The 21,976-nt window shown below is 45.9% G+C and overlaps 3 protein-coding genes and 1 long non-coding RNA gene across 21 annotated transcripts in view; 3 read left to right on the top strand and 1 right to left on the bottom strand.

Moving 5' to 3' along the window:
• The window catches only part of LOC135089877 (acetylcholinesterase-like), a 75,096-nt gene extending 67,456 nt beyond the window's left edge, over positions 1 to 7,640 (top strand). Inside the window, 1 exon segment of the mRNA XM_063986064.1 lies at positions 3,146 to 7,640. Within this exon segment, the coding sequence (XP_063842134.1) occupies positions 3,146 to 3,279 (134 nt within the window). The 3' untranslated portion in view covers positions 3,280 to 7,640.
• Positions 1 to 9,007, bottom strand: part of LOC135089880 (uncharacterized) — a 113,339-nt gene extending 104,332 nt beyond the window's left edge. Inside the window, exon 1 of the long non-coding RNA XR_010261667.1 lies at positions 8,603 to 9,007. This is a non-coding gene — a long non-coding RNA (uncharacterized LOC135089880). The remainder of the gene's footprint in view (positions 1 to 8,602) is intronic.
• LOC135089879 (uncharacterized) lies at positions 7,778 to 11,190 on the top strand. The gene is made up of 2 exons (XM_063986066.1): positions 7,778 to 8,012; positions 8,979 to 11,190. The coding sequence occupies exons 1-2, from the start codon at positions 7,950 to 7,952 to the stop codon at positions 9,948 to 9,950; spliced, it is 1,035 nt and encodes a 344-aa protein (XP_063842136.1). The 5' UTR covers positions 7,778 to 7,949; the 3' UTR covers positions 9,951 to 11,190.
• The window catches only part of LOC135089874 (inositol hexakisphosphate and diphosphoinositol-pentakisphosphate kinase 2-like), a 61,647-nt gene continuing 50,710 nt past the window's right edge, over positions 11,040 to 21,976 (top strand). For 16 of the 18 annotated variants that reach the window (XM_063986061.1, XM_063986060.1, XM_063986056.1 and 13 more), the window contains exons 1-3: positions 11,093 to 11,189; positions 12,482 to 12,527; positions 14,967 to 15,141. In XM_063986061.1, coding sequence (XP_063842131.1) covers positions 15,052 to 15,141 — 90 coding nt within the window. In that variant the 5' untranslated portion in view covers positions 11,093 to 11,189; positions 12,482 to 12,527; positions 14,967 to 15,051. Of the gene's footprint in view, positions 11,190 to 12,481; positions 12,528 to 14,966; positions 15,142 to 21,976 lie in introns of all 18 variants that reach the window. The other 2 variants (XM_063986041.1, XM_063986050.1) reach the window with 2 other exon arrangements.

Raw genomic sequence — 21,976 nt, 5'->3', positions numbered from 1 at the left:
GCGGCGATGGCGGCGGCGGCGACAGTGGCGGCGACCCGAACGAGACCTTGTAGCAACGGCGGCGTGTGTGAGGGGTCGTCTGCCGCGCCTGGGGTGGCCGGGCTCACTTAAGATTCACTGCATAAGACCTTCGCAGATCATTAGCCTTGCACGCCCTGTTACTCCGGCGAGAGAGCGATTGATGAGTCTCATTAGCGGGGCGCGAGGAAGGAGGAGGAGGTGGAGGGAGGCCGGGAGTGCTGGCGAGCGTCCAGTACTACAGAAGTGACTGGTAGACTGGTAGTAGTGTCCCGTGCGTCCAGTAACCGATAAGCTCACAGTCCCCGCTACAGCTTCACGTGTACTCCTCCTCACTATTCTTGCTTTCGTGGCGACGTTGTGGATCACGATGGGAAGTCCTGAGGTGGTGGGCGCGAGGGGCGTGGTGAGCAGGGAGGGTGTGTAGGCCGTGGGCGGCGTGAAGCAGAATGGCGCGGGGCGAGAATGTCATTTCATCACCTAACCCCTCGTCAGAGTCAGTCACGCCTCGTCTTCCCTTGCATTCACTTGACGGTCACAAAGAGACGCTCACAGAGGCGTGACGTGGAATCCCTGAGCAGAGGATGACGCGTAGGACTGATTGGTTTGCGTGATTGCGCCGCGGCAAGGGGGTGACATGGCGCCGCGTGAGAGGGAAGGGGCGGGCGCGTGGTCTTGAGTGAGCGCCGCCAGCCGTGCAGCGTGTAGGGGTGTAGGGGCCCCACTGAGACCTTCACTTTGGCAGGGGAGGGAGGTGAATGCGCATGTCCTAGTCGTGACGCCACCACGGACGGCACCTGCACTGTTCAACCACTCGGTCCGTTTAGTTAAGAAGACGAAGGTAACGGATACTGACTGCTGCCTTCTTGTCACCGACCAGTCAATGGTATACACTCCTCCACTCCTTCCACACCTCACACTATACTAGACTGTAGCCTGACACTCCTTCGAGTCCCGCTGCCTTCCCTTGTCGGCAGTACTGTTACCACCACCACCACCACCACCACCACCACTACTATCACTACTACTGTTGGTTACACTACTTCGCCAGTTGAAACGTTTAGATAAGAATTATCATTAAGTTTATCCTGTTCCCTTGTCCCAGTCCCAGTCGTCTTCCAGTCTCCAGCCCCACAGCCCCCTGGCCAGGCTCCCCCGTTGCATCGGTGACTCATTATCCCCCACACCCAACACTCCACACCGCCCCCCCCCCCACACACACACACACACACACACACACACACATTGCTGAGCGTGTTGACAGTGAACAGAACCCACGAGTAAGACCGTGGTCATTGTTTTCTCATCTCTCTGTTCCTCCCTTGATGTCCTCCCTGTCCCCTCCCTCCATCCTCCTTGTTTAGTCTCATCACCCTCACGTGTGTTATCTTATTGTGTCCCACAATGCAACACATACCTCGCACCACACCCACTCACTCCACCACCGCGGCTACCGCCGGGATCACGAAACCAGACGAGTCTGTCCCCAGCACGGTAAGTTTGAAGTGAAGTGTACTACCCAGCAAGTGTTCCTGGCATCATGTGTGTTTCAGGGCTTTTCCCGAGCCTGTGGCGTGAAGGCCAGGGTGTGTCGACTAGAGGTGGTGCAGCAGGCGCCCTTGCACCTGGCCACCGCCGCCACTCATTACACAGGTGCACATCACACCCTGAAGGGGGCCCGGGGTGGTGAGCAGGTCATCACCACTCACTCCCAGGCGATGCTCTATTGGCGCCCAGCGGCAGAGAGGTGCCGGCACAGGCCGTCAGTCCTCTCCGCGTGGCGCGCCGCCCCTGCCTCGCCACACCCAGGCAGACGCTCGGGGCCCGTCGCGCCTCGCCCCGCCGCCCTGCAGGCCGGCACGGCGTGGCACACACTCCATCTGAGTCATGATGCATTTTCTGTGTAGCTTTTCGCTCTCATCACAATGAAGCACTTAAAATAATAATTAAAACTATAATTAATGCAATGAAAGCTAAATAAATGCTTCCACTTGAAACTCGCCGTTAACCAAATTGCGTAAACTACAATGCTAACTGAAAATATATTCTTAAAACCTGCAATGTGCCCTGCGCATGTGTGCGAGAAGGAGCAGGGACTGCCACAGCCCTGAACACTGCGCTCCACCACGAGCACTGGCCAGCCCTGCCCTGCGCACCACCCAGCCTTGCCCTGCGCGGCGCGCCCCTCGCCTCTAGGCTCACTGGAACTTCCTGAGCCGCACAGTGACGGCACGAGTAACACTTGCCACTGGCGTTGACTGGCTGGCCCACCGAGCTCACTTGATGTTGCTGGTGCCTTAACGGTCACAGGGAATACCAATCATGAATTAGCCATGCACCTCGGAGAGAATGGCGGCCACGTGCACGTGACGTGTGTCCCTTCAAGACAACACAAAGTCGTGGTCAGCGCCACACGGCACGCCGCGCAAAGCTCAGTCACTGCGGACTGAATGGGTTGGCGCAGCGACGCCACGCCAAGCGTCCGTCTCCTGTCCCGCAGACTTCACTCGCATGGCCGAGGCGTCACCTCAGGCTCGCCTAAACAAGCCTGCAATATTCTCTTCATACCCTTTAACTAATATATTAATTACAGTGATGGTCGCGGAGGCACACACCGGTGCCTTCACCGAGTACCGCGCGGCGAGTCGCGGCCCACACTGGCTGGTGGTCCATGAGTACACGGCACCGTAGGCTGTCGGCCACGCGCGCTCGCACCCTCACACTCCCCGGCACCCCACACTCCCCGCCACCTCACAGACCCCGCCACTTACAGACCCCGCCACCTCACATCTCTAACACTGCACAATGAATACCCTGTCGGTGCGCCTCCCACCAGAGGGCAGTCCCTCCGTCACCCCTTCCTTTTCCGCCCCGCATCCCTCCTACTGCATCGCATCCTTACCGCACCCCGCACCCTGCAGGTCAGTCTTCCCTCCACCTGCTTGTTGTGGGCACCGAAGGTCACCCGACAGGCCTCCTGCACGCCCTTGGCTCACGCATGCTCATCACCGCCACCTTCACCCTGTGCATATTACTCCTGGCGCCCTGTCTCCATCACCGACACATTTTATCTGTCTTAAGCCTTGCCGCGTGTGTATCAACCTTTATAATTGTCCTGTCCTTGCAGCCAATCTGCCGAGCCAGGGTGCGGAAAAATGCCCCAAAATCGACAACACTTCAGGATCCGCCGGGAGGGAGCTGGGGCTGGCGGCTGCCCTGGCCACGCCTCTCCTCATCTACTCCTCCATGACCCGGCCGTGATGGGCGTCGGACCTACCTCGACACAGCGCCTCCTCCTGTACCAGCCGCTGCTACGGAGAGCGGTTGTCGATACTGAAGACGACAAGTTGCTGTTTAATGTCGCTTTAAGTATGATGAAGGTGACGATACGTTGCTGTTTGCTGCCGCTTAGTATGTTTACGGGGGGACGGACGAGTCGCCCCACTAGTTGAGAGCTAATTAGCTACAGAATCTGCCACGCTAATACAGTGTAGACACAGATTCCTTAGCAGTCTTAAGAGCGCTGACTAGAGTTTGATCGTCAGTAGTTACTGAATACGAATAGGTAATCAAATACTATATATCATAAAGTCAATGGTTACTCTAACGAAGATGAAAACAAAAGGTACAGGGAAGGTCTGTATACTACGCTGGGTCTCGGATGAAAGGCCAAAGGGGAAGGATGTACTATTACGGGGAAAAAAAAAAAACATAAAAGAACAGGTCCAGGGGGTGGCTGGCTGTCCGACCCTGTCTCCTTGAGGCCTCTCGGGAGCTCAGCCACGGACGAGAAAGAGGCCACTTGGTAGAGGTAAGAGACGAAAACCTCAGGACTTGTTGTACGTGAGCATATAAGGATCAAAGTTCACACACACACACACATACACACACACACACACACACACACACACACACGCACACACACACACACACACAGACACAGACACACCACACTAATATAACCTTGTAAGATAAGTGTCTGATGGGTCTGGCCACGAGGCAAGACTGCACAGCCTCCCGCCAGCCCAGCAAGCCCCGAGCGTTGAGACAGGCTGGCGGGAGGGCGGCGCTAAGAATAAGTCATTTCTTTCACCTGGTGAGTGCGGAGAGCAAATCTTTCGTTCATCCGGAAAACAATACTAACATTAGGACTCGTGTCGTCTCTCGCAGATATCAACCAAACAAACAAACAACTAGACAAACAAACCAACACTTTTTTTCCTCCCATACCCAGTTTCCTTTAATCGCATCGCATCATAAGCTTGAATAGATGCTGGGAGGAGAGTGTCTTACATTAACTAACTAACCTTACTCTTTCTCATATGACGCTATACCCTCTTTACCCTCTCCCTCTCTCTCTCCCTCTCCCTCTCTCTCTCTGAAGATAACTCACTGGACTCCACAAGCCCATACATATCTTTCCTGTAGCGATAGAGAGCAAGGGTCCACAAGTTATCGAGTGCTGAGGCCCGTCAGTCACTCCCGCACCAGCATTAGTTGTGGGCGGGGCGGGGCTGGACGGGGCAGGGAAGGGAGGCTGGAGAAGAGGACAGGATGACGAGCTCCCAACACGCTGCCATTATCATCAGCAGTGTGGAGAACTAAGAGAGGAGTGAATAAGTTTGTGAGATTGCAGATATTGTCTCTTCTCTGTCTCCTTGTAACTGTGCCTGCCTGTCTGTGTTTCTGTATCTCCAAGTCTCTCTATCTCTTCTTACATACACAGTTGAGTTTGTCTATCTCTATTCCTGTCTCTCTTACTATGTCTCCACACACACACATACACACACACACACACATACGCCTCTATGTGCCGTCAGAAGGGCTTACGTACATGTCGTGTGCTCCTGTCCGTGTGTGCGTGATGTCTATGTGTACATGTGTACGTACGTTGTGTCCAAACGGGGGACGGACAGCGAGCCATTTTGCCGGGATATAGTTGCTGACATACACACACACACACACACATTCAATCTTCAACTCCTCTCTCTCTCTCTCTCTCTCTCTCTCTCTCTCTCTCTCTCTCTCTCTCTCTCTCTCTCTCTTTCTCTCTCTCTCTGTCTGTCACGAGAAGAGATGATTTAAGGATGAAAAGGCGAAGAAGAACATGATGATGATGATGGCGATGATGATAATGGTGATGATGATGATGGCGATGATGATGATGGTGATGATGATGATGGGAAGAAAGGATTATGAACCTGAAATAAATTGCCTGGATCTTCCTTGACTGATCCACGCCTCCTCCTCCTCCTACTCCTCCTCCTCCTCCTCCTCCTCCTCCTCCTTCTAACCACAAGACTCCTCCCGCGATCTAGAAGCTTAATGAAGACCTCGTGATCTCTTACTAACTAGCTAACTGTCTAATAATTAACTTATTAACTAACTAACTCTATATGAAATGATCAGAGAATACTGTATTATACTAAGGGTCATTCAAACCTCCTTGTTCCCTTCACTACACGAGCCTACATAAGCTATATATTTAATGAGAGAGATTAAGAGTAAGAAATATTCAATAAAATTTTAAAAAATCACGTTTATTGTTAGTTCACATGTACATTCTTGAGAAGTTTTTTCCTCTTTGTTTCGTCCTCTTTATAGATAAACTTTACAAAATATTACTAACTTAAGGGTGTCTCTCTAATGTCAAGTGTCTATAGAATTTCCTGATCGCTGGTATGCTTGTGAGTGTTTAAAGTATGTACAAACATTAGAAGCATATAGTCGCCTTGGATATATATCTTTTTTATGTCATGATATTAACACGGCAGGTTCAAAAACATGATGGATCAAACAAAAATCAAATCTCGTCGAAAGCGGGAAGAAAAGGACAATCGTTGAAGGAAAAGCCAAACCTACAAAAAAAAAAAGACAAAACAAAACTAAAAAAAAACACAAAAAAAACACACACACAAAAGAAAAAAAAAAAAAACGAACGCCTCTCTAACTTACAACTATGTGTTTTGGACCTGCTGGCCTGGGAGCCTTGAGACCCAACCTGTTATAACACGTAGCCGAGATCAGGCCTCGAGGATTGGTTTACTGTTCATTCTTTGATCAGTTCTAGTGAAGACAATATTAGGGAACATAACTCCCGATTCTGACTAAGGATAGAACACACACACACACACACACACACACACACACACACACACACACACACAGAGGACAAATGAAGGTAAAATTTGATAAATATAAATTCGGATGCAGGATTACACGAGTCTACTACAACTGGGCATACACACACACACACACACACACACACACACACACACACACACACACAGCTGTTACCCTCTCGTGCGTACTGTGCATGAGACGATACATGGACACCTCTATCCTCCGCTAATGACGTGCTTCATTTTACGGAAGCACAGGTAATGTTATGTGTCTTGCATGTGTAAATATATAACAGTATTTGTAGTCTCTTGAAGTATATAGTTATATTAAAAATGTTTAAAATAATTAGTAGATTTTCATCACAACTATTCATAATATTTTGTTTGTGATGTTGTCTGACCTCCAGTAGATCTTGCTGTTATGCTATTGGTGCTTACACTTGCTAGGGTCGATAGCCAGGTGCTCGGGTCTTCAGTAAGCTCCGCAACATGACCTAGACAAAACAGGACCTTACTGAACCTCTATGAGACTGGACGTTCGCCCTAGATAGTCGCCTAGAGCAAGAGAAATCCTCAATATTCAACCTCAAATCTCCGTTACTGACCCAACACTGCCGCTGTCTCGGCCCGGTCGCGTCCCCGTCCCGGCTCCTCCCCCTGGTGGAGGGAGGCAGGCCGCGCGGGGGTGCCCTGGGGAAGGGAAATCTCGGCCTTGGTGCCCGAAGCCCTCTGGCGCCGAGGCAAGCTACTAAGTCAGGGAGACAGTCGCCAGAGCTGGCAGTCGGCGGCTCAGGTCATGGACAGGGAGAGAAGGAGGGCTGCAGGCAACATCCAAGCCAGGCAGCTGCACGCTCCTCACTTTCTTACGGTGTCCTGAGGGGGAGGCCACGCGGCACCGGTGTGCGGCGGCGTGACCATCTGCTGCCCGACACGACTGTGTGAGTGTCACGCAACACCCAGACAACACAAGGTCTCACCACTCGGCAGTGTGCAGAGGTAGCGTCACCTTGAAGTGGAGAACAGCTGTGCGGGGCTGCTGCTGCTGCTGCTGCTGCCGCAGAGCAATGGATGGAGTGTGGGAGTAAGGCGCGGCGGCCTCAGAAAGTACCGAAACACAGAGCAGCGGGCCGGGGACCGCCCGCGGGCCCGCTGCGTCCCAGCCTCACGTTGGCGGCGTCGGGGGGCGCGGCAGCCTCGTCATTATTCCCAGCTTTCATAAGGTTCATTTGAGGGATGCTGCTTCATCCCGAGGCCATTTTTTTACCTTTAACAACATTCATGATAATCAAATATGACTCTGCGAAGCACTGGCGCATTTCTATATTGTTTCCTAGATTTAAGTGTTACATGTAATGTATTTCATACATAATCATCATTGATCATGTTAACAAACTCAAACATTCTCTTTCGTTGTTGTTCTCCATTCCTCGTTAAATGTTTATTAAAAATTATCTAACTGCGATGCCAAGATGTGCAAAATTAAATAAACTTTTAGCCAAAGAGTGTTATGTCACTAACACCTCCCGGTGCGCTGAGCGAGGACCAACACGCAACACACTGCCACAGGGCCGCTGCCCCAAGGAACTCGCCTAGAATCCTTGGCTGCGCCACTGGGACTATATCAGCTGACAGGCGGCCCGCGCTGCCACTAGTGAGTTGAACACCGCGGAGATGGAGGAAAACACACCCGCTATCTCTATTTGGTTCTTCCTTCTCGCGGATACATGGTGACGCGAGCAGGGTGAGGTAGGAGGAAGTTTGGCAGTCTTTCTCCGCAACGTGGTCAGCCGAGTCCCAGCCAGCAGAGAGATGCGTTTTTACCTCTCGTGGAGACGGAGACAATTGTGTCTCAGCCTAATGCTATCCTGTATGGTGAGTACTGAGAGAGAGAGAGAGATCCACCCACCGCCACCAACTACTGACTTCTTCGAATTGTAGCTGGTAGTAGTAGTAGTAGTAGTAGTAGTAGTAATAGTAGTAGTAGTAGTAGTAGTAGTGCCAACGAAATAAGGAAACATCTACGGATAGGCCTAAGGCGGAACACCGGTGTTTCTCTATACTTTCAAAGCTCAGCTGGTAATGTTTTGAGTCTATTGGGGGGGAAGGGGCGACAGCGGACCAATAGCGCGTTGACTTCACGCCCATGACGTCATGCCGACTCTTCCCATTATACTTCCATGGTTGGATTCCATTACTTAGTGCCTAATATCACTCGCTTGACACTTCCTCAAAAGCACCTCCCTCCATCCGCGATTCCTCCTTGTAATACACTCCCTTGTAACAGGACACTGTGCTTATCATGACACCGCCTTGACTGCCATGGTACGCGGACCGTCTCATCTCTCCCTATACACTCCACTGCATATGCAAATAAGTCACACACCCTTTGTAATCCATGAAGCAATGACCAGCAAGAGATTACAGTGTGTGTTTAAATACTTGTAATAATCACCAGTACTTACTTTGGAATTGTAGGAGCTGGCTGGTCAATAAGATGTCACTGAGGTCGAGGATGAAGTCATAGTAGTGGTGGCGGTGGTGGTGGTGGTGGTGGTGTCGCAAGGGTGTTGACTGGAGGGAGAGGGAAGAGAATATAGATATTAAAAATTATCTCGAGAGGTATTTAGATTTACACACACACACTCTCTCTCTCTCTCTCTCTCTCTCTCTCTCTCTCTCTCTCTCTCTCTCTCTCTCTCTCTCTCTCTCTCAAGAATGATATAACACTGAAAACACATAGAACAGTAAAATAATTAACTGATGGTCCTGAGCACACCATAGTTAAGAGGAGAGTCTGCCAGCACAGTATAAAGGCAAAACAAACATTTCCCTTCACAGGTAGCGTTGATGGTGACGGGCAGAGACTGGCAGCGGACGAGCGTCACCCGCAGGCCTCCCCTCGATCCCTCCCTGGGATACGACGACTCCACGCTTATTCAGTCGGTGGCACAGAGCTTCCTGCATCCTCCCTCCAGCGAACCATATCATCTCATGCAGAATTTAGCTGAGACAGACATCCACGCAGCTCAATATATGAATTTCAAAGCAGAAATTGCATATGCATTTTGCCAGAGAGCCATAAAGAACATTTTTGATAAAGCCGGGCCTGGTTTCTTTGTGGAGGCTGGTGCTCTTGATGGAGAGTTCCTGTCTAACACACTGCCTCTGGAAAGGGAGCGAGGGTGGACGGGTTTACTAGTAGAGGCAGACGGAGACATGTTTAACGAACTGGTGAGTAAAAGGCGACGTGCATGGGCTAGTCACTCCTGCCTCGCCACACGCCCGCATCCACACTCCGAAACCCTCATCAAATACGTCCGTCAGAACACTTTAAAGGATGCATTTTCCAACCACGCTGCTCGGGCCCATAATTCCCTGCTGGACCAGACTGCGGGCGACACACTCGACGGTTCCATGCCCGGACACCCCATCTACGAGTCGGTGCAGTGCCTCCCGCTTGCGACCCTCCTGCTGGCAATCAACACCACTCACGTTGATCTCGTTTCCCTGGATGTGGAGGGGGCAGAGATGGGAATCATTCGTCATTTCCCGTGGAGGCGAGTGACGGTGGACGTGTGGGTGGTGGAACACGCTCGAGAGACCTACCACCGCCTGCAGAGGGCCACAAACGGCTCCCTAGTGGTGACCATTGACGAGGAGTTCATCCGCTTATTCACGTCACAGGGCTATGAGGTGTATGAGATCAGCAAGGACGTGATCATTCCCAATTACGTGTTTGTCCTGCGTGGCTCGTCGCCCTACCACAGGCTGCGTGCCACAGGAAAGATGAGACACACCGAAAGCTTGTAAAAGGCACAAATAAATAATAATGAATAATTAACAATAAATAGTAATCTTCCCGTTTGCTCGTGTTTACCTGCCGCGTCCACACACACACACACACACGCGCGCGCGCATACACTTTTGCTATTTTGAAGTCATGCTTATTTTACAATTATTTTAATCTCTTCTAAATATATTCTGCTAGTAATGAAATATAACTTTTCCTTCTCTTATTCTTATTCTTTTAATTGCTTTTCCATCTGTTTATCTTCCTTTGCCCTGTTATCCTAGTTCCGCAATCCTTTATACCATGCCCTCATTGCCCTACCACGCCGTTATTTCTTGTTTCTCTCACTTCCTCTTCCTTTATTCTCTATCATCTTAACTCATTTTATCTAGCCATTATATCACCCTCTTATTCTCTCATTTCCTCATTCATCCTTTTAAGATTTTTTTATCATGCATACATACATAGACTAGATAGATACTAGATACATAGACTAGATCAGATTAGATCATATGATGTTTCGGGTTGTAGCCTTTGCAACGGCACCCTATTTATCTAGTGAGCGCTTCCCGTGGCGCAGATCAGACGAGGTTTCGGCAAATGCATTTAGACTTCTCTTATACTAATGAATGAGTAAATAATCTAACTATAATACATGTCTGAGTGTGATAATAGTGTGTAAGGGAAGAAAAGTCGGCATTTGTTCGCCTGTAATTCCGAACTTAGTGAGAGAAAATAAATCTGGTTGTATATATATTTCTGCATTTTTTTTCTTCACACCAACAAGGAAATGTATCCAGACTTTGCACACTAATTGATAAACTAACAGTCTACATATTACTCGTGTCTGAGTGTGATAGCAGCGCATGTGGGAAGACAAACTTTTTTTTTCTGAACATTAATTAGAGGGGAAAAAAATGTTGATCGTCTATTTCGGCATTTCTTTCACCAGAACAGCAAGATAATGCAACTAGACACCACAAAATGATAAATAAGTGAATAATCTACCTATAACACATATATGGCTGTGTTGATAGTGTGCCTGTGAAGAGAAATACGAATAAATAATAATGCGCAGACGCGGGACATAGTTGAGGCCGAGAACCATAATAATATTGAGCCGTGGCTGGGAGGCTCCGTGTGTCTGTGTGTGTGTGTTTGTCTGTGGCTGTGTGAGTGAATAGTGTTGCTTCATGTGTGCTTTGTGCTTCAGGAAGAAGAGAAGAAAGAAAGTGAGGCACCAATTATAACAGAAGAAAGTAAGTTCAAAGAGAGAGAGCGTGAGCGAGTGAATGCAGAATGAGATAATTCATTTTGTTCTCTACTTCCTAATAATACTTAATTTTGGAGTTCAGTATTGCGGAAGGAGGAAAGCGGAGCACAAATTATAGTAGAAGAGAGTAAGTTCAGAATAAAAGAGACTGTGTGTGTGTGTGAGAGAGAGAGAGAGAGAGAGAGAGAGAGAGAGAGAATTCATTTTGTATTGTTTGTTAAATTGATGTGCATTGTTTAATCTTATGACTTAATACATTAAGGAGGGCTAGGTTAGTTTTAGATTAATTCTGTTTCTGATCCCTATATTAATCAGTAGATTAAGGGTATTTCAGTAATCCCTAGTCTTGCTTAGGTTAGGTTAGGTGTAGATCAATTCCACTCATTAATGTCACTGCTGGTCCCCTCATTACACAGGCAAAGGTTATCTCAGTAATCTCTAGTCTTGCTCAAAGCTTACCCGATGATGACTTCACAGGCAAGGCAGCTAGTGCCACTGCTGTGACATGTGTAAATGGTCACCACTGCATAGTTCCTGGTGAGGGAGGTGGCAGGTGGCACCACTGAGTAGTTCCCCGGCCAGGGAGATAGCAGGCTTTACCCAAGCAAACCCCAACTTGAAGTTATGCCTGCTGGTTGCTGGCTGAGTCATCAGATGCAAGCTTGAGGAATGCATCACCCCTTCCTCTGCTTGATCAGTTCCTCTCAGGATCCTAAAGGCCTCCATTGTGTCCCAGTGTGTTGTCCCACTTCTCTAGTGGCTCTAGTGTGGATAGTCTGCCTTCATATGGGAGGCTGGACAGAGAGGGTACAAGCTGACTGGCTCATCTTTGTATCTTTTCTAGTTTACTTGTAGTATAATTATATCACCTTTGGCATAGGGGAACCAGGCTTGGGTGGTGTGTTCCATGCTGGGATGAGCTGAAGACGTGTACACCAGGATGTGCATCTCCCCGTTAAGGCAGGTGAAGGGTTTCTTTATCCTGCCAAGCATTATGATGGCAGAAGCAGCTGCATTAGCCACTTGGGTGTAGGGTTTTAGATATGGTGTCACAATTACTCCAAGGTCTTTCTCCTGAAGGAATCATCAGAGGGGAATTGTTCCTGAGTGGTTTTGCTGCACGACCTCATACTTGCCCTGACTAAAGTATAAGAACAATTCTTTACTCCATTCTAGCTGTTTGTTTAGGTTCTCCTGTATTGTTTTTCTGTACCTTAGGATCTTTATCATCCTATATAGCATGACACTGCAGCTAAAGTTTTATTTTGTGTGTTGCAGGAACAATGCTGGCATGCTGAAGAAGTCTCAGAGTCGAGTGGGCAGGGTGAGTACCCACTTCTTGTATTACATGGATTGCTGGTCACTACTCTTAGCCACACTGTGTTGATGCTCTGTGCACTCACTCCCTGCACCAGGTAACACTTTTTTTTTTGCCAGGAGGAAGTGTTGAATGTACACTTCACAGCAAGGTGTTTCCTTTGGGATGTTTTCATGCATTGCCTTTGTCCACAGCAGTGTTGTGCATCACATTTATCATTTGGCATTTTCAGGATTTTGAGATGTCTTTCATTGAGGCAAGAGACTGTCTAATTAAACTACTTTACCTCTGCTTCTGAACTAAAGATTACTGTTCTCTGGTGGTACATGTTTCTCTCACTGAGGAATCTTTTGGAAGTTAAGAGGTGGAGCTTTTAAAAATATATATTTTTGTGCCACTACCTGTCTTGTCTTTGTACTCAGCACAATCACAGGCAGGTGCTCAGTTTGTGTGTTGAGGGAGACAAGGGTGAAGGTGACTGATGTGTTTGGCGGGGCTGGTCAGGAAGCTCCCCCCATCATTCAGTGCCTTGTCACCCCCATGATTGTGTTCCTCCAAGCCGCTGAAATACTTGTGGCTTTACTGTTATAATACTTAGGCATGAGGCAGTATTGTGTGTGTACTCGTATTTGACTTGTAGGTGAATATACTTTACTGTATTCATTAATCAATTAATTTATTCATGTATTTATGTATCTTTATTTACTTTATTTCTTTAGTGTAAGACTTTTTTCAGTTCTGAAGAAGAGAAATTGTCAAATGCAGAGATTTTGAAAACTGAGCCAGATACAGACTAGCCACTAATATGCCAGAGGAACCTATTGAAGAATGAGTGTGATACAGATATATTGCAAACTGGGCCTGATACAGACTAGACCAGGGTGTTCCAAAGACAACGGTGAGACATGAAGAGCCATAACCTATTGAAGAATGAACACCGTGCATCTTGAGGAATGTACTGAATATAGACAAAACAAATAACACCACCATGAATAATGCATGAAATCCTTATAAGCATTTATAAGAAAGAAGGCAACAAAAAAAATAGATTTTTGCAATTTCTACCCAGTTTAAAGATGAAGGTGGCTGTAAAACAAGTAAAGATGTCTCAGAGTGATTAGTAATTAAGAAAATCTTACCAAATAGCAGTCAGAAGGTTAAGGAGCTGGTATCCTGACATAAAGGAGTGCAGCAGTGCACCTGACTACAATACAAAACATTCTGGGTTAATATCTTGGTTACAGCCTTGATTTTTCTGGGACTGCTTGCTCTTACATTCACCCTGATTGTTAAGTGCTATTTGGTACATTTCCCTAATCACTAGCCACTATGAACATCTGTTTGTGTTCTGCCACCACCTCCAGACACTGTACCAGCTAGAAATTTCAAAATCTATTCCTTTTTTATCCCCTTCTCTCTTGTGGGTACTTAGAAAGAGTCCATGCCTTGTTCTTAAAGGTGTGAAGTGTTGCATACCATGGCAAAAGGGTTAGAATAATAGGTAATAATAATAATAATGATAATAATAAGCGGTTTATTAATACGGCAATTATTACACTGAAAATATACATTGGGTTTGGGGTGAGCCTTAACACTAAAACTAAGGGTGGGAGTGTGAATGTGGTAGAAAAGGGAGCTAGAAACATTACTTCATGTGCCAAGGCCCTAGGAGTGGGGATGCTTCCTGCCCTATGCTCATTATTAAGTACACCACACCATTTCTTTTATTTATTTCAGTATATACATATTTAAATACAGTACCTCTTTGACTGCTGTAGCTTCTTTATTTGATGTTATGGCTTTGTGTAAGTGTAGTTCTGAAAAAGTACACTCACATCAGAAGGTGTCATGGGATACCTAGTGAAGTCTTTTGGTGCTTTTAGTTTAGTATTTGATCAGTAAAGTTGCTTGGGGTTGCTAAGGTGAAGGTATGCTGTTAACAGTCAAGGGCATGACATTGTCACAATCAATACATGACACAGTTAGGGAATTAAACAGTTAAATTTCTACTTATAGCCCCAGTGTTCATACAAGCAACACATTACTGGGAGCATATTTCTACTCATGGACTCACAAACAATACATGATGTTGTTTGGGACTTAAACAGTGAAAATTCTACAGCTTAGCTCAGTGTTCTTACAAGCAGCACATTACTGGGGGACACAAATCACTGATAATTCCACTTATGATTCCAGTGTTCTTACAGACACCACATTATTGAGGCCATAAAACAGTCAAGCCTCTACTCAGCTCCAATATTTACCAGTAAAATTTCTGCTCATGACTCAAACATTCTCACCAGCTCCACATTATTGGAGACACAAAGCACCAATATTCCTACTACACAACCCCAAGTAACAAACTAGCAAACACCAGATCACATTAACAGTGAAACAAAACCATTATGTTTCTCCCTATAGAAATTTTTTATCTTGGTCGCTCAGAGTGAGTGGTGAGAGAAGGTACCTGTGTTGTAGATTCAGAAGATGCATCACCCTTGGGTCCCAGCGGCCTAGGAACCCACATGTCATGGCCAGCCTGCCTGCTGTGTATATTACTGATTATGACAAGGACCCCAACCAGAAGGAGCCTTGCTGGGACTCATATTACATATTCACGGTAGGCGAAGTGTCTGGCTGTGGTGGAGCTGCCCAAATGAGCCTTATGAGCCTTGCGTGTGGAAAAGACTAACACTGGACTGCACACATTGGTTGGGGGTTATCTGAAGACCTGGTGCCTTTAGTGAGAAGTTAATAGAATCTAATGCCACTTAACTAGGACTTCAAGTGGTATAGGGGATGTGATAGAGGTCTTCAAGTGATATATGGGATCTGATAGAGGTCTTCAAGTGATATATGGGATCTGATAGAGGTCTTCAAGTGATATATGGGATCTGATAGAGGTCTTCAAGTGATATATGGGATCTGATAGAGGTCTTCAAGTGATATATGGGATCTGATAGAGGTCTTCAAGTGATATATGGGATCTGATAGAGGTCTTCAAGTGATATATGGGATCTGATAGAGGTCTTCAAGTGATATATGGGATCTGATAGAGGTCTTCAAGTGATATATGGGATCTGATAGAGGTCTTCAAGTGATATATGGGATCTGATAGAGGTCTTCAAGTAATATAGGGAATCTGGTAGAGGTCTTAAAGTGGCGTAGGTGATCTAATATGGGTTTTCATGTAGTATAGGGGACGTAACAAGAGGTTTTTCACTGGTATAAGGAATCTGATAGAGGTCTTCAAGTGGCAAATGGATATAACAAGGGTGAAATATACAAAATTCTCAGAATCAGTAATTGGGATAGGACGGGGTTAAGAGGGGGTCTGGTAGAGGTCTTCAAGTGGTGTAGGGCATATAACAAGAGTGAAATATACAAAATCCTCATGGTCAGTAATCAGGATAGCTTAATAATGGGTTCAAGTTTGGTAAAGTTAGATTTAAAAAAAAGGGATAGGAAGGAATTAGTCCTCAAACAGCTTCAGATGAACAATACAGACTCAGCAATCAGGTTGTTAGTGCCAAGGATTATTCATATGACATAATAACTGCTATATTCTCATTACCACTCATGGAATTAGCAACCATAACCTCACACCAGCATGCAGAGTAGCAGTAACCTCCCAACCACCTCCTCTCTGCAAGTGACATGTGAGGTTAGGTTACCAGCATTAAACTCAGCAATATTCAGTGGTGTGGTAGTGCAAAGAGTAATACATATGCTGCACTAACACTTAGGTAATAAAGTGGCATTAGATTCAGTTTAGCAGTATTCACAGTGGCGTGGCAGTGCTAAGAGTGAGCCACATGCTGCATTAACACCTGCAATAACTCGACTAAGGAGTTGAGATGCTTGCTACTCTGCTCCTGCTTGTTTGAAGAGTGATAGCTCCTTGTGACAGTTCCTGCATTGCACTTCATCATGGAGAGGCTGCTGATGTGCAGTGTCAGGCTGAATATTTACTTTACCAGTCAGTTTGGTGCTGATTTGGAATGTGAAGAGGTGTGTGTGTGTGTGTGTGTGTGTCATTTTTTTTTTTCTACTTGAATTTTTTCCCCGTGTGTGAAAGGAGGAACAAAAAGAGCTATGATATATTACTGGTGTTTTTCCCCGACATGATTTTTTCCTCAGAGCTGTACGATGAGTAGCTTACATACTTTATTATTTCGAAGTTTCTGGAGTATAGTAGGATGGTCCACGAGACTGTCCCTTTCTACCAGGGGCTGACAGGGACTAAGTTTGGGAATTGTGTGTGTGTGTGGTGCTTTGTCTGGCCCGCCCTGTGTAGCATTGCCGGCTTGGTATACAGCATCTTCAGAAACTCTTCTGGCCATGCCTTCACTACATTCAAACGGCTCTAAGTTGAAGTGACGCAGGTTTTTAAGGATATTTTTTATGGTTCTAGTGTTATATTAACAAGAATTCTACTCTATTAATAGGGGAAAAAAACACTCTTGACAACCCGGCTAATCATATCTTTGTATCTCTGGCCTCTTGAAAAAGGTCGTGGTGTTTGAGTGTGTTTGAGAATATGGTCCGCAGATCCATTCAGTCATCAGTATTAGCATCATCGTTAGTTTTCTTTGAGTAACCTTGGTGAAGTATGTATTGGTTCTGTTCCTAGATTTTGTTACCTTGTGTGTGGTTGATAAGAGAGAGAGAGAGAGAGAGAGAGAGAGAGAGAGAGAGAGAGAGAGGGAGGGAGGGAGGGAGGCGGGCGGGGGAGAGGCGGTTTTATCTGGTTGAGTGAGTCACTTGTACAAAAAAGTCTTGAAGTCAGCTGTTGATATCCCTAACAACAAGACAAGGACAATATCATAACTACGTATTACTACTACTACTACTACTACTACTACTACTACTACTACTACTACTACTACTACTACTACTACTACTATCACACAACTGCAACGTAAAAAAAAATACTACTACCACCATCACCACTATTACTACTACTATTACTACTACTACTAATACTAATACTACTACTAATGTATCTGCTAAATCTTCCATATATCCTTGAAACACAGTGTTATCTCATATACTGTACGTAACGTAGTATGACAATCTCTCTCTCTCTCTCTCTCTCTCTCTCTCTCTCTCTCTCTCTCTCTCTCTCTCTCTCTCTCTCTCTCTCTCTCTCTCCTCAGTTTCAGAGTAGATTACGCTTTGCTCTCACCACGACTGTTTTCAAAGACCGCAGAGATAAGTAACCGGGTTCTCAAGACTCTTTCTTCTGTTCTTAATGTAGAAATCTCGTCAGTCTGTCATTAGAACCGTAAAAACATCCCTCAAAAACTCGTGTCATTTCATCTAGTTTTTTTTTTTTTTTTTTCATGTAGTGGAGATGCTGCTAGTTTTTTTTTTTTTTTTTTTTTCATGTAGTGGAGATGCTGCGAAGGGGTCTTTCAGAATACGGATAGGTGACTAATACAGCATTGCGTGACCGCCTCGCCTCCTCTTCCTCCTCCTCCTTGCATCACTGGTGTGTGGAGCCCTTGGAAGTGGTAAAGGTGGAAGGAAGTGTACAAGAGAAGGGGGTTGGGTTTTCAAGGTCTCTCTCTCTCTCTCTCTCTCTCTCTCTCTCTCTCTCTCTCTCTCTCTCTCTCTCTCTCTCTCTCTCTCTCTCTCTCTCTCTCTCTCTCTCTAGCTGTTTACTGCTTCTTTATTACATGACGGATCCTCCTCTTCCTCTTCCTCCTCCTCCTCCTCTTCCTCATCATCATCATCATCATCATCATCATCATCATCATCATCATCATCATCATCATCATCATCATCATCATCATTATTATTATTATTATTATTATTATTATTATTATTATTATTATTATTATTATTATTATTATTACTATTATTATTATTCCTCTGCTTCCTCCTCCTTTCTATTACTACTGTTTCTCTTCATACTATTACTCTCTCTCTCTCTCTCTCTCTCTCTCTCTCTCTCTCTCTCTCTCTCTCTCTCTCTCTCTCTCTCTCTCTCTCTCTCTCTCCGTATTTCCTTAATTTTTTCCCCCCTACGTTCATACTTGATATTTGCTTCCTTTTGTTCTTTCCCATTCGTGCGCTTAGTCATGTTTACTTTTGTCCTTTTTTCTGAGGAGAGAGAGAGAGAGAGAGAGGAGAGAGAGAGAGAGAGAGAGAGAGAGAGAGAGAGAGAGAGAGAGAGAGAAGGGGAACTATGAATCATACGGGTCCTATGTAAGTCAATTCATCTCGTCTCTCTCTCTCTCTCTCTCTCTCTCTCTCTCTCTCTCTCTCTCTCTCCTCTCTCTCTCTCTCCTCCTCTCTCTCTCTCTTACAAGGGCAGAACACACGCAATTGATAAGAACACTCGAGTAATTCTTGGTCACAAACAACATAACACTGATGAACTACTACTACTACTACTACTACTACTACTACTACTACTACTACTACTACTACTACTACTACTACTACTACTACCACTACCACTACTTCATAACCCTCGACAGGCCTTCCTCGTATTTGTTCTTCCTGAGTAATCCTCCTCCTTCCTTCCTTCTTCCTCTACCACAACAACAACAACAACAACAACAACAACCTTGAATACACGAAGACGGAAATCGAAGAGTAAACAAAACAGATCAGATAAAGCAGAGAGAGAGAGAGAGAGAGAGAGAGAGAGAGAGAGAGAGAGAGAGAGAGAGAGAGAGAGAGAGAGAGAGACCCTGACGGAAGCGTTATCTCTCAAAGGGAACGTGTCCTTCGATCTTGTCTAAGTTATCTGAGAGAGAGAGAGAGAGAGAGAGAGAGAGAGAGAGAGAGAGAGAGAGAGAGAGAGAGAGAGAGAGAGAGAGAGAGAATGTAGGTCTGGGACGATTGCGTTGAAATGATTATTTATGTGGGAATAATGAGGCGTAGAAGAGAGGGAGGTGAAGGACAAGGAAAGGACGGACAGAAAGTTAGAGAGAGAGATAAAGGATAAATAGAAGGATAAATATAAGTACTATTGATAATACAGAGATACAGAGAAAGACTGAAAAATACAAGGAAAATACATAGACTAAAATAATAATAATAATAATAATAATAATAATAATAATAATAATAATAATAATAAAGGGAAAAACTGAAAATATACAAAAAAATACAAAGATGAGGTTTGGTTCAGATAGGTCACGTCAGGTCAAGTCAGGTTAAGTTATACGTGTAGAGATGATAAATTGACATAATGTTAGCAGTGGGTTATAGGTGTGTGTGTGTGTGTGTGTGTGTGTGTGTGTGTGCGCGCGCGCGAGGTCGTGAGAATCAAGGAAATAGATTAAAGGAAAGAAAGAACGAAAAAAAAAAAAAAACCTTGGAAATTATCATGATCAGAACATTTTATAACTCTCTCTCTCTCTCTCTCTCTCTCTCTCTCTCTCTCTCTCTCTCTCTCTCTCTCTCTCTCTCTCTCTCTCTCTCTCTCTCTCTCTCTCTCTCTCTCTCATGATTCATCGCGTCTAGTATCTAAAGTTTACATGGGTGACTATCAGTTTACGTGGGGTGAGGATAAGATAACGTGAATAAGAATGAGTTTACATCGTGGAAAAATGAGCCTACAAAGATGTTTAATAAGTTTACATGGGTGAAGACAAGTTTACAGGATGGGAAATTAGCTTACATAGGTGTTTGATGAATGTACCTGCGTAATTCTCAGTTTAGGTGTGTGTATGTGTGTGTGTGTGTGTGTGTGTGTGTGTGTGTGTGTGTGTGTGTGTGTGTTGCAAGGGTACAGTACGTGAGCCCGTGTGTGTGCGTGCGTGCGTGTCATTTGCGTGGAACGTTGGGTAATAGTAAGGTGTAGGTGGCCTTGGGTCCCACCTACACCCCAAGTACACTCTCCAGAATACCCCTACACCCCAGCAACACCACAAGCCACCTGTTAAACACCCTCAAAACACACAAAAATACACCCTTTCACCCCAGCAACACCTATTAAACACCCTCAAAACACACAAAAATACACCCTTTCACCCCTGTACACCTATTAAACACCCTCAAAACACACTAAAATACAGCCTTTCACCCCTGTACACCTGTTAAACACCCTCAAAACACACCAAAATACACCCTTTCACCCCTTTACACCTATTAAACACCCTCAAAACACATCAAAATACAGTCTTTCACCCCTGTACACCTATTAAACACCCTCAAAACACATCAAAATACAGCCTTTCACCCCTTTACACCTGTTAAACACCCTCAAAACACAAAAATACACCCTTTCACCCCTTTACACCTATTAAACACCCTCAAAACACACCAAAATACTGCTCTTTCACCCCAAAACACCCCATAACATTCCTAACACTATTTAACACCTCCATTACACCCACAAACACCCCAAAACACCACCAAAACACCCCCCCTTCTCTGATTCCCCCTTTCCCGATATCCTGAAGGAGTAGGACGTGGGAGGAAATAGATGGAGGTACTGGAGGAGTCCTGGGGATCCCCTGGGTACTCCCCGTGGAGGAAAGGAGGAAGTGGAGGGAGGGAGGGAGGGAGGGAGGAGTATAAGGCTTGTGAAATGGTCTGGATTGGAGGAATGTGGAAGAGGAAATGCTAAGGTGGAGGGAAAATGTTTGGAGAGAGAGAGAGAGAGAGAGAGAGAGAGAGAGAGAGAGAGAGAGAGAGAGAGAGAGAGAGAGAGAGAGAGCAGGAACTAACCATACTACCTCTTCGCCAAGGAAAGCAAGACGGAAGTTCTCTCTCTCCCTCTCCCTCTCCCTCTCTCTTCAAGGTTATGGAAGCAAAAACTGGAGTCTAGTAGGTATGAGTGACCCAATACCTCTCCCTCTCCCTCTCCCTCTCCCTCTCCCTCTCCCTCTCCCTCTCCCTCTCCCTCTCCCTCTGTCGTCTAATCAAGAAAGATGTTAGAAGGTTTTTTGAAGATTCTCTCTCTCTCTCTCTCTCTCTCTCTCTCTCTCTCTCTCTCTCTCTCTCTCTCTCTCTCTCTCTCTCTCTCTCTCTCTCTCTCTCTCTCAACGGTTTGCTTCTGTAGTTTTATTTTTCTTCTTTTTTTCCTCTTTCCTCTTTTTGCGGATATATTTTCAGACCGGGCAGAGTTGCATGAGGAAACCAGTATTAGCGAAATGTCAGAGGTGTGGGAGGAGGAGGAGGAGGAGGAGAAGGAGGAGGAGGAGGAGGAGGAGGAGAAGCGCTATTAGTCTGTTTGTGGCTTCATTGATATTGTCTTCTAGTGTAATATTGTCCTCCTCCTCCTCCTCCTCCTCCTCCACCTCCTCCTCCTCCTCCTCCTCCTCCTCCTCCTCCTCCTCCTCCTCCTCCTCCTATCGCCGTTGTTGTTATTATTGTCGTTGTTGTTGTTGTTGTTGTCCCCCCTCACCTCCTCCTGCTCCTATTCTCCTTGTTCTTCTGGTTCTTCTTCTCGTTCTCCCCCCTTCTCTTCTTCCTCCTCCTCCTCCTCCTCC

This window comes from Scylla paramamosain, chromosome 33 (assembly GCF_035594125.1).
Source record: "Scylla paramamosain isolate STU-SP2022 chromosome 33, ASM3559412v1, whole genome shotgun sequence".
Taxonomy (NCBI): domain Eukaryota; kingdom Metazoa; phylum Arthropoda; class Malacostraca; order Decapoda; family Portunidae; genus Scylla; species Scylla paramamosain.
This window is presented reverse-complemented; position numbering and strand designations above follow the sequence as displayed.